We start from the raw sequence: 12,143 nt of genomic DNA, 5'->3' as shown, positions 1-12,143 counted from the left end.
CCGCTATACTAAGAATGACATTCAGCCAGCCTGACCCGCATTGCTTATTAGACACAAGTCTGTGTAGGGTTGAGAAATCAGGTGCCCCCAGCACTTCTTAAAAACCAGCCAGCAACTACTAAAGGGCACTTGTACTGTCGCTGCAGACTGTTGAAACATTCTCAAAGCAGTAAATGACTGCAATAGTTCCAAATATGACACACAGGTCCTCTGATACAGCTTTGAAGGCTGTCTGCAGTGGAGAAATTTTATTCCCTCAAGGAGAGGGAAAGCAACAGTGGAATGATATATGTCTGTAGAAATGAAATGTACCTAAAGTATTTGCCTCAACCACTTCCTAAGGTAGTGAGTTCCACATTCTTGCCAGTCGCTAGGTGAACAAATTTCTTCCGAATTTCCCATTTGATTTCTTGGTGACTGTCCTATGTTCGTGACCTATAGTTTTAGTCTTCCCCTCAAGTGGAAACACTCTCTCTATGCCTACTTTATCAAGACTTTTCATACTTTTAAAGGCCTCTATTAATCACTCCTCAACCTTTCTTTCTCTCTTGAAAAGAGACCCAGACTGTTCATCCTTTCCCGATAAGTAGAACCTCAGAGTTTTGGTATCATTGTTGTAAATCTGTTTTGCACTCTCTCTAGTGCCTCCAGATCACTTTTATAATATGGCAACCAGGATCATGCATCCAAGGCGTTTAGCGTAACAAGTTTAGCATAACTTCTCCACTCTTCAATTCCATCCCTTGATAAATAAACCCTAGTGTTTGGGGTTTGTACTCTTCCAGTAGTGGATGAACAGTTTCCACACTGCCATCCCAACCAGCTATTGTCTCACACTGAGCCAGGGTGTTTGCAACCCGGGTATCCTATTTTACCCTAAGCTGGGCTTCTGACCTAATATCCCCCCCAACTTATTGCCCCTGCCTCAGCCCATCTCTCCTGAAAACCTCATCCATGTGTTTGTTACCTCCACACCTAGCTTTAATGAAGTGTCACCATGACCAGAAACCATAATTCTGTTTCTCTCTACAGATGCTGTCTGCCCTGCTGAGAATTTCCAGAAGTTTCTGGCTTTATATCCCTGGTGCTTGGTTTGCCTTTTTTTAAAAAATAGCTTTATTAACCTGTGTTGCTCCTTTTCCTGGTTTGTGTACTTTTACTCAGGTATCTTTGCTCCTCTACCCTATTTAGATTCTTTTTTTTGAAGTAATTTGTGACATCCTTATTTTTTTGCCAAAGTATAACACCTCACACTTGTGTTAAAATTAATTTCCCAACTATATGCATATTCTGCAATTTAATGATCTATGTCAGTGTTTATGCTCCACACAAGCCTCCTCTCACCCCTCCAACACTATCAACATACCTTTCTATTCTTTTCTCCCCCATATACTTATCTAGCTGTGCCTTAAATGTATCTATGCTATTTGCCTCAACTACTCTGTGGTAGATTATTCCACATGCGTACCATCTTTTGGGGAAAGGGGTTTCACCTGAATTCCCTTTTGGATTTAATAGTGACCATGTCATATTTATGATCCCTAGTTTTTGAATCCCCTACAAGTGGAAATATCTTCTCTATTTCTATCCTATCAAGCCCGTTCATAGTTTTAAAAACCGCGATCAGGTCACCTCTCAGCTTTTTAGAAAGAGATCCCCAGCCTGGTTAGCCTGTCCTGATAAAAGATAACCTCTCCACTCTGGCATCAATCTCGTAAATCTTTTTTGCACCTTCTCTAATGCCTCTATATCCTTTTTAAATTATAGCGATCAGAACTCTGCATGGTATTCCAAGTGTGGTCCAACCAAGCAAGGTTCTATACAATTTTAACACAGCTTTTCGATTCTATCCCTCTAGAAATAAATCCAAGTGCCTAGTTGGCCTTTTTCTTTTTACATATATAAACAAACAGTCATATTAACCTGCATCACTACATTTAGTAATTTATTTATCTGTACTCCTGGATCCGCTTGCTTCTCTATCCCATTTAGACTTATTACCCAAGCAATACGTGGTCTCACTCTAATCAAAATGCACCACGTCACAATTAATTTACCAATTACACATCCATTCTGCACTTTTAATGGTAGTAGCATTTCATCACAATCGTCCTTTGTATTAACTACAGCCCCTAATTTGGTGTCTACCACAGATTTAGAAATTGTACTTCCAATTTCCAAGTCTAAATTTCATTAATGTAAATTTTGAACAACAATAGTACCATCACTGATCCAGCTTCCTACCCATTACCAGTCTGAGTAGCTGCTGTTAATTTCTACTGTTTTGTAGACAGCGTGCTATCTGTTCTGCTATATGTCGCGACTCCACATACTCTGGCCTTCGTCATGAGCCTACTGTGCAGTTGCTTATCAAAGGTCTTTTGAAAATCCAAATATATAACTGCAGCATTACGCTGGTCTATTCTCTGTTACTTATAAAGAAATCAGATAGGTTGGTCAACCATGATCTTCTCTTTTGAAACCTGTGATGACTACATTGTCTTCTGAAAATTACAATGAATTCAGATAGATTCACAGTGTACTAATAGAATTTCTACTGTTATGCTGGTCAGCCCTTTTTTTTTAAACAATGTTTGGGGTTTATACTCTTCCAGTAGTGGATGAACAGTTTCCACACTGCCACCCCAACCAGCTATTGTCTCACACTGAACCAGGGTGTTTGCAACCTGGGTATTCTATTTTGCCCTAAGCTGGGCTTCTGACCTAATATCCCCTCCAACTTATTGCCCCTGCCTCAGCCCATCTCTCCTGAAAACCTCATCCATGTGTTTGTTACCTCCATACTTAGTGATTCCAATGCCCTTCTGGCTGACATCCCATCCTCCAACCTCCATTGAGCTCATCTAAAACTCAGCTGCCCATATCCTAACTCTCACCAAATCCCAATCACACCAATCACAGGCCTACATTGGCTCCCAGTCCACCAACATCTCAAATTTAAAATTCTCACCCTTGTGTTCAAATCCCTCCCCAGCTTTGCCCCTCTCCATGTCTATAACCACCTCCAGCCCTACATCCTCAGAACTCCTTCAACTCTGCCACTTGTGCATCCCAATTTCCTTCCACTGACAGTCATACCTTAGCTGTCTGGGCCCCAAGCTGTCGATTTCCCTCCTTAAACCTCCAAATTTCTCTGGCCTCCTTTAAGATACTCCTGGAAACACTTACTCCTTGGTCATCTGTCCCAAAGTCTCCTTCTTTGAGTCTCAGTATAAGTTGCTAAAATATTTGCTAGAAAAGTTAAATGTCAGTACCTTATCTGGCGTTAGCTTCATTAGTTCCATTTTTTCCATACTTTGTCGGCGCCCTAATCTTGGTCGAGCACCTAAAATAATAACAACAGATTAATAGGAGTATTTTTGCTGCTGCCTTCAATCTTGATTTTTAATTACAGCGGAGGTACTAACTGCAATAACCACCCAACATAGCCTCTCATCTCCTTTTTCACCCCAGCAAAAACCTTGGAGAATTTTCTATTTATTGGGGAAAAAGCATGTCTCAAAATGTTATTACTCCACTTATTTATATGACATCTCTCTTAACTGGAAACTATGATTGTTTACATTATTTAGTCAAAGTGTAAAGACTGATCTTATGATCCCTTACAAAAGTGTGCCTAGGGAGTGGCTTTTGCCATTGCCCATAAAGTAGCCGAAGCTCTTGTAGTTCAATTAACTGTTTTTTTTTATTAAACACATTGCCTAAACTTCATGGCTGACCGGCCTAAAGAGTTCTTTGTGTATATACATGCAAAAAAATTGTGCACAGCTGAAATTAAAATCCTGGTAATAATTGCATACAAGTTTCCATGGCATTATTCTGATCCTACTGTAAAATATAAAACACTAATATGTTAAAAGAAAATTACACAGATTATTTGTATGAACTGTGACCCTATTTCATAGGGCAATGCAGTTCCAACAATGTCTTAAATTTTTCAAAATCTTAAACTGTCTTTCATTTTCATACAGAACCATAATCTCCCCAAAATACACATTTTTCATTCATTATCCTTACATTCCTCTATGTACTGCTTTCCCACGCACACCCCCACCCCACTATTTTATTGAGCTTTGATGTTTCATCCATGTGAAGCACTTTACTTGTTGTGTTTATTAAAAAGATAAGCCTGTGCAGATGAAATTAAACAGACCCATATTTTGAATCCCAAGATACACTTCAGACCAGTGCTAATAATTACATTTAACCTGAGCACAAACAAATAAAAAGGGAAAATATTCAAGTACTTCTAACTATGGCAAATCACTGTATTGATGAACATAAAAATCCAACACCAAACACAAATTCATGTTGATCTGTAGTTCTGCAATAGAAACAGTAACAGGGCAACTTCAAAGATCGCAGCATGGAACTGCACTCAAACAGAGAGCACAGGTTGGTGATGGGGCTGCAAAAAACTTCCCTTCACTGGAATTTTTTTTTGCACTCACCTTCCGAGTTTGAATCCAGTTCATGGCCTGTGACCAAGATGGAGTTGTTTGCACTGTAACTAATGCCCAAAACCATCTGAAGATCTGAAAGATTCATCCGAGCTGCCAGTTCACCACTTCTATCCCCTACCTGTAAAATATAAAACACTAATATGTTAAAAGAAAATTACACAGATTACTTGTATGAACTGTGACCTATGTTATAGGGCAATGCAACTCCAACAATGTCTTAAATTTTTCAAAAGCTGCAACTGCCTTTCATTTTCATACAGAGTTAGAAAGGCACTGCAAACCTCTGGGTGTTTGAACAGCAAATAATAGATTCCATTTCTACAACTTAATATGTGACTTATGACAAGAAAAGTACAATCATTGATGAGACAATGTTCCACATCCAAGAATTTCAAGATTAGTATTTCCATGTAAGTGTATCACTCAAGGTGCAGACATGTAGATTTATCCACATATTATTCTTTATTACAGGTTTACATAATCATTTGTGAAATACTCATTTGTTTCTCAGAAGCAATGGCCTCGATATTTACTGGGGTGGGAGAATTTGTTCAGGAAACTCAGAAGTTTTATGTGGTTCTGTACAGATCAATCAGTATGGCTTTATCACTCTTTGTGAAAACTGAGATTGAGGAATAATCTGCAAAATGAAATGTCAAAAAGTAATTGGAAAATTGTACTGAATCAAGTCTCAAAAGGAAGTCAAATACAGGCATTTTTCAAAAGACAGGAATAATGAATTGGTGATCCATTCCTTCTACATTGAAATGTCTCCTCTAATTTCTTTCAAAGCCCTCTCTGACTAACAGAAATGAAAAATCCAAGCAGACTGGAAGCCAGCAAATGTCATTCAAGAGAAGGAAAGAGAAACAGTGAACTATAGACCAATTAGCCTCACATTAGTCATTGAGGAAATGCTGTAATCTATCTTATTTTATATACCATTACCAAGACTAGCTTTCAACTCCAGGTTTAATTAATTAAATTTATATTCCAGCAGCTGCCGTGGTGGGATTTGAACCCATATTCCCAGAGCATTAGCTTGGGTCTCTAGATTACTAGCCCAGTGACAGTACCACTACACCACCATCGCCCCAGTGCACTTCGAAAATCATAGTATGATCTAACAAAGTCAACATGGGCCAGGATTTTACATTCGTCAGGTGGGCTCAGCGGGAGTGGGTAGGAGTGGTCGGGAACCCGGCTGCTGCCCACAATCGGCCTTTTTACCCAGGTGGGCCAATCAAGGTCCGCCCAGCGTAATACACGACAGCAGCATCAGCAAGAAGGGGCGGACGAAGGCGGGAGCTCAATGTTCGTCAGGTCCAATGGCAATGCGGTGGCCAACTCAAAAGTGGTCCCAACTATAAGTTAACCATGGATCTGGAGTGTAGTCACATGTAGGCCACACCAGGTAAGGAAGGCAGATTTTCTTCCCTAAAGGACATTAGTGAACCAGATGAGTTTTTACAACAATCTGGAAGTTGCCAGTGGCGAGGCTGCCAGTGACTCGGAGGAACCTTGGTATGGAGCACCTCAGTGCTGAACATGGCAGGCAGGAAGGTAGGTCGGCGGGGCAGTCGGCCCTGCGTTTTTCAGATGAGTATCTCGCTGCCCTCCCGGAGGAGGTTGCAGCACAGAGATATACTTGTCCCCAGGAGAAGGAGGCCCCCCCCGCCCCAAAAATGTCTGGGAGGAGGTGGCATCCAGGGTGAGCCCCCATGATGTGGTAAGGCACACATGGGTTCAGTGCCGTAAGCGCTTCAATGATCTCCTGCGATCGGGAAGGGTGAGCACCATGTTGGCATGGGTCACTTTGCACAGCAGTTAGGAGCACCCCCCCACCCCCCACGAAACTCAAGAGTTCTTAGAGTGTGAGTGGTAAATGTCAATGAGGCAGCATCTGGGCAAGGGGGTGAGCCCTGGCTGCTTGGAATGAGGTCTTGCAGCTCCAAGGTCACGAATCAGCTGAGCCCTGCGAGGTGTTCCTCAGGTGGGGTTGGCCAGGCTGCAGTGGCAATGCAGGTACAAGGTGGACTAATCAATGCTCCTCTGTCCTTTCAGGAGAAGACATCCCATAACAATGCAGAAAGGCATCGGACTGGCAGAGGACCGCCCCACCTTCTACTCTCGAGTAGATACAAGGAGGAGGCCCTGGAGCTGGAGAGGCGCCATGCACCTAGGTCAACTGGCCACGGTGAGGTTGGGGTGCCACAGGGAGGTAAGAGTGCAGTGCACTGAGGTCAGAATGTCTGTAATAGCAACTATTCCACTGCTGTCTCTATATCGATGTGAGCCTCGAACATGGAATCCCCATTGATAGTAGAAAGACGAGGGCACCCTGATCTGGGTGCCAGGCACGCACAGTAACAGTGTGATGACATGTCCTTGCTTTTCCTTTCAGGCTCACCAGAAGCCCATCGGGGTGAGGAGCCCGTAGGCCCGCCACTCACCCAAGAGGACAGCGACCATAGAAACGCGCCTGCATCACACCTTCTCAGCCAGGCAGGCACCAGCGCAGATACCAGCACCTAAGTGGGCATTAGATCGTCAGATAGTATCTCGGTGCACAGCGGTGAGGGCACTTCATGCTCGCTTGAGGTACGGGCGGAGGCAGAGAGTGCCCAGGGCGCCGGCAGTCGGAGGACTGCTGGGGACCAGGAACATGCTCAGTCATTGGCTAGCGTGCCTCTGGAGTTGACCCTGAGGCAGCAGATGATGTCCAGCGGGGTGTGCAGGAGGATCTCGTGGAGATACACGAGGGAATGCGTGCCATGGTCTCCGCTGTGGAGCAGTCCATGTGGAGCATGAGCAATGCAATGACCCTCATGGCCGAGCGCAATGCCTCCTTCATGGAGAGAGTCGAACTCTCATGGAGTGGCTCCTCCAGGAGCTGAATCAGGGGTTCCTGGGGATGTGCTCGGGCCTGCAAGCCCTCACACCGGCAAAGACCTCAGGTGGTCACTGTTAATGTGGGAGATGGATTGGGCACCCAGTATCCCAGCTAGGTGCCCGTCCATCAATGCTGAGCAGGTTCAAAGCCACCTCACATTGGCACGAGCTGCTTGTTGTCCCTGTGGGGTCCTCTCAGGGCGCTCCGGATGAAGGCAGCAGCTCCGCCGCCCCTCTGCCAGTGACTGTGGCATCCAGTGAGGCTGCAGCGACTGGGGAGATGCCAGCCATGGCACTGGCCGCTCCCTCCCAGGAGGGGCCAGCACAAGCTCAATGGGCCAGAGGATGCCCGCCAAGGTCATCAAGGCCAACAGGACAGCAGAGTGAGCAGGCTGTCTCCAATCCCAGTGCCAGCAAGGGGGATTCACCTGCAAACAAACAACTGAAACACCTTAAGCACAACACGGGCTTATCATTGGTGATTTCTTTCCCCCCATTTTTACGTTAATTATTATTAGGTGTGTTGGAGAACACCTTTCCATTTAATTTGTTTTATGTATGCCAGGCACCACACCATTAAATGTGCTTGTGTTCAATAAGCCTCTGGGTGCTTCACTAGTTCTGCAGGTGCAGGGTAACCCATGATGCTATGAATGACTTGACTGTCATTGAATGTTATTGAAATGGCACATTGTGCATGTTGTTCACCAAGCAAATGTTCCCGTCAGGTATCGGGTATGGAGCCTGCAGCCCTGAAATGTGGTGGTGGCTCTTATTTGGTAGGCTAGCTGAAAGAGCGTTGAATCAAAGCCTCCCAGGTGTCCCTGCCTCCCTGGAGGTTGCCCAGGTCAGTGTCTATCCCCTCAGCGTTCTCCTGACCGTGCTCATCCTTGGACTCACGACTGGAATCATCCTCTGCTGCCAGAGTAGCTGCATCAACATCTTCTTCCTCCACTACGTCCCACCTTTCCAGCACCAGGTTGTGGAGAGTGCAGCATGCAACCACTATCAGTGACTCACGATTTGGGAGGTATTGCATTGTGCCCCCTGAATGGTCCAGGCATCGGAAGTGCATCTTTAGAAGACTGTTGGTTCTCTCTACCACCACCCTGGTGGAGGCATGGCTGCTACTGTACCACTGCTCGGCCTCTGTTCTTGGATGGCAGAGCGGCGTCATGAGCTACCTTTTGAGGGGACAGCCCTTGTTGCCCAGCAGCCACTTGTCAGCCCAAGCCTGGATAATGTCCAGGTCTTGCTGCATTTGGACATGGACTGCCTCAGTGAATCAAGGAATATGGGGAAGGGGCTGGAAAGGAGTTGAGGCAGAAGATCAGCCATGATCATGTTCAATGGCAGAGCAGGCTTAGGGACCATATGATCTACGCCTGCTCCACTTTTTTATGCTCTTAACACCTAACAGCAACATTTATTTAGTGAAGGAATTTCTGATCTGTCTGATTCGTAAATCATGAAGGATTTTGATGAAATAAATAAGGAGAAACTGTTTCCACTGTTTGAAGGGTTGATAACCAGAGGGCACAGGTTTAAAGTAATTGCAAAAGTGCCCAAGGCAAGGTGCGGAGCAATTCTTTTGTGCTGAGAGTTATGATCTGAAATGCACTGCTTGAAAGGGTAGTAGAAGATGATTCAATAGTAACTTTCAAAAGTGAATGGGATAAATACTTGAAGCAGAGAAAATTGCAAGACCAAAGGGAAAGTGCAGAGGAGAGGAACTAATTGGATAGCTCTTTTAAAGAGCTGCCAGAAGCATGAAGGGCCAGATGGCCTTCTATGCTACAAGATTTTATGACAAAATGCCCACCTCACTGCTTTTTAAAGCCTATGTCAAAATTTATTTTTCATTTCAGATATTTAAAAGGGATGAGGGCCTGACATAGAAAGGAGATCTTGTAACACAATGAGTAACATCCCTGTCTCTGAACCAGAAGATCCAGGTTCAAGTCCCAATCCAGAATTTGATGGCTATGGAAGGTGCTTTCAATACAGATCCAAATGGGTTGATTGTCAACCTGCAAATCCTTTCAACCCATCTATGGCAGGCGGTAAGAGCTGGAGAGATTCCTAATTAGCCATGCTTGATGGAGTTGTGCCCTTCAAGCTATAGCCTCTGGCTTCAGGCTAGCGACCTGCTCCAGGAAAACAAACAATCATGTGTCCTGTCCACCTCATGCATCTCTCAACGTGGAAAGCCTTCCAAGCCTAAGCCTGTAGTACATAACCAATAGTATTTTGAAAAAAACAGCAATGCGCTGAGAAGACAACTTTTAATTTTCCAGTCCTATTTAACTGAATTCAATTTTATTTATTAGCAAAATGACTTTTCAATCCAGGACCTACCTGATAAAGAGGACTCTGATCCAGAGAACGCAACAACATTTTACCAATTTCCTATAAATGTATATAAATTTGACAATGGGAGGTTACAAAATGAAGGGCTAAGAATATCCCTTTAACTGACAGACCTAAAAATTGTGGGTCAGTGAGAAGCAGAGTGATTAAGACAATTGAAGATCAAGTTCCAGGAGGCTTAGGATTCTTCCTACTGCCTTCCTATTCTGGGGCATAGGAACACAGCCATGTACACAGGAATAGAAAGAAAAACTACTGCTGTTTTTCAGCTGATCACAATGAGTCACGCTGAAGCTTAAAATTATTTTGATCTGAAAAATAGCATGTTTTACTTTGAAGCCAAGTCGCTTGTCACTCTCAGAGTTGGGAGTCATTCTCAAAATGATTTACAATTTTTAAAAAAAAACAAATAAAAAGCCATGACCTGAAAGAATTTTTCTTCCAAAAAAAATGTTACATTTCAGGTTCTTTTGCAAAATTTTCTTATTCAACATCCTAGTAATAGTTTTCCCGAATGGACTTTATCTCATAAGGTCTGTAGCTAGAGATGTTATAAACATGCTCAGTTGGTTGCTCATAGCTCACCACCACAAAAATTGCCTTGGTTCAAGGAGAAATTCCACCACTACTTCTTAGGGCAGGTATGGGCAATAATGTAGCATTGCCAGAGTCTCTCAGATTCCTAAGAACACATTTTTTAGGAACTGAAGCACAGAATTTTAGCTAATATTAAGAGTACAGGACACATATTTACATACTTATGAATCAGTTAGTCGCCTTGAATACTTCTTCAGCCAATAGAACAGTGTCAAGTAATAGAAAACATAAGCATATTTGTCTCCTCATATATATCCCTTTCAGCAACTGAGCCTTTAGCTGAATCACTAATTTCAAATCAACTGCATAAGCCATTGACTTCAAAGCATGTGTATGTGGTCAAAAAGCATAATTTCAGCAAGAACTCAGGGCAGAAGCAAGTTTAGAGTATTATCCATTTTTATTTATTTATTTAGTGTCTGCAAATCCCTGAAGCCAAGTGATAGCCTCCTCATTTGCTGAGCTTTAGATGACTAGTCTGCCATTTCGTTTGTAGAGGGGTCAGTCCTTGGTAATGTGCAGCGCTGTTTGTATCAAAAGTGCATAAGGGGTTTATACTGAGGCCCCAGTGGTGGAGGTTGGCTGCAGAGGGGCCTTGGCCTGTCGTGAACTTGTTTAGCAAGAACCACTCTCACTATGGTAGTAAAAGCAATAAGTGAACAATTCAGATATTGCCCTTCATCAGAACCATAAAATATTACAAGTTGTTCAGCTTGGCAAAGGAAAATATTTCAGATCCTGGAAATCAGAAATTCTGATGAATGGTCATCAACCAGCATAAGATCTGTTTTTGTGTCCAAAGATGTTGCCTAACCTGATTATTTCCAGCATTTTTTTGTTTTCATTGCAAAAAGGAGCATGGTAAAGGGAGGTTGGAAGCATAAAGAAAATAAGCTGTAAAGCCTTTCAGTGTAGAACAGGAGGAGATGAATACCCAATAGACATGTTAATAGCATGATTCCAAAGAAAACATCAAGGAGAATTAGAATAAAAAACGTATGAATAGTTAAAGACTAATAATTACGAGAGCAGGAGGCAATACAAATCTGCCCATCCATTTTAGCCAACCAGCTTTAATTACTCAGGTTTCCTCTGGATCTCATATACATCTTTTATTTTTCCCTCATCATGTTTCCTTTTGTCTGAAGCTATTCTCACTTCTATGAATTAACCATCTTCTTTTCAATTGAATCATTTTGGTATTCTTTTTCTTTACCTGTGCATATGTTGAGGGTTTATTTCTCCCTCATCATGTTCATTCTTATAAAATAGCAATCTGTAATATTATGCTAATGAAGGGCAATGCCTGAAACAATGACTTGCTGCTTTGTGCCATGCTAACCATTTTCAGTAACTTCTGTTTTGGCTTCAGATCTGTAGCTTCTGCAGCAATCTTTTTCTTCCTTTTTTTGTTTAAGGGTATAAATATTAAAGAAATAACACATAGCTACAGAACTGTCAGCATTGCCAGCAGATTTTTTAAAACCTGAATCAAATGTGAAAATTGAGAACATGAATATTAAGTGAACTTGCATCCAGCAGAGTTTGAAACCAACTAATTTCTTCCCGAATAGTATACTTTCAGAATAAACTTGCATCCTTGACACAAAACTTATCATTTCATGCCTCAGCCAGGGGACCAACTCTCATGAAATAAAAAAAGGGACTCTTCGAACATGGGACCGGGTGAGGGGACGATAAGAGCAATAGTGATGATTACTGGGGCCCATAAGAATGGAGGGGGGGGAATGCTAGAGACCATAACCCCCTGGTCGCCAACAACCACAGACCGCATGCGCA

At 42.9% G+C, this 12,143-nt stretch overlaps 1 protein-coding gene across 3 annotated transcripts in view; it reads right to left on the bottom strand.

The window, feature by feature from the left end:
- Positions 1 to 12,143, bottom strand: part of gpsm2 (G protein signaling modulator 2) — a 76,644-nt gene that overhangs the window by 22,095 nt on the left and 42,406 nt on the right. For all 3 annotated transcript variants that reach the window (XM_078561702.1, XM_078561703.1, XM_078561704.1), the window contains 2 exons: positions 4,473 to 4,602; positions 3,276 to 3,346 (listed from right to left, as the gene is read on the bottom strand). In XM_078561702.1, the coding sequence (XP_078417828.1) occupies positions 3,276 to 3,346; positions 4,473 to 4,602 (201 nt within the window). The remainder of the gene's footprint in view (positions 1 to 3,275; positions 3,347 to 4,472; positions 4,603 to 12,143) is intronic.

The sequence above is a fragment of the Cetorhinus maximus genome, chromosome 17 (genome assembly GCF_964194155.1).
Source record: "Cetorhinus maximus chromosome 17, sCetMax3.hap1.1, whole genome shotgun sequence".
NCBI classification, from domain to species: Eukaryota; Metazoa; Chordata; class Chondrichthyes; order Lamniformes; family Cetorhinidae; genus Cetorhinus; species Cetorhinus maximus.
The sequence above is the reverse complement of the archived record's forward strand: the minus strand, read 5'-3'. Positions and strand labels throughout refer to the sequence as shown.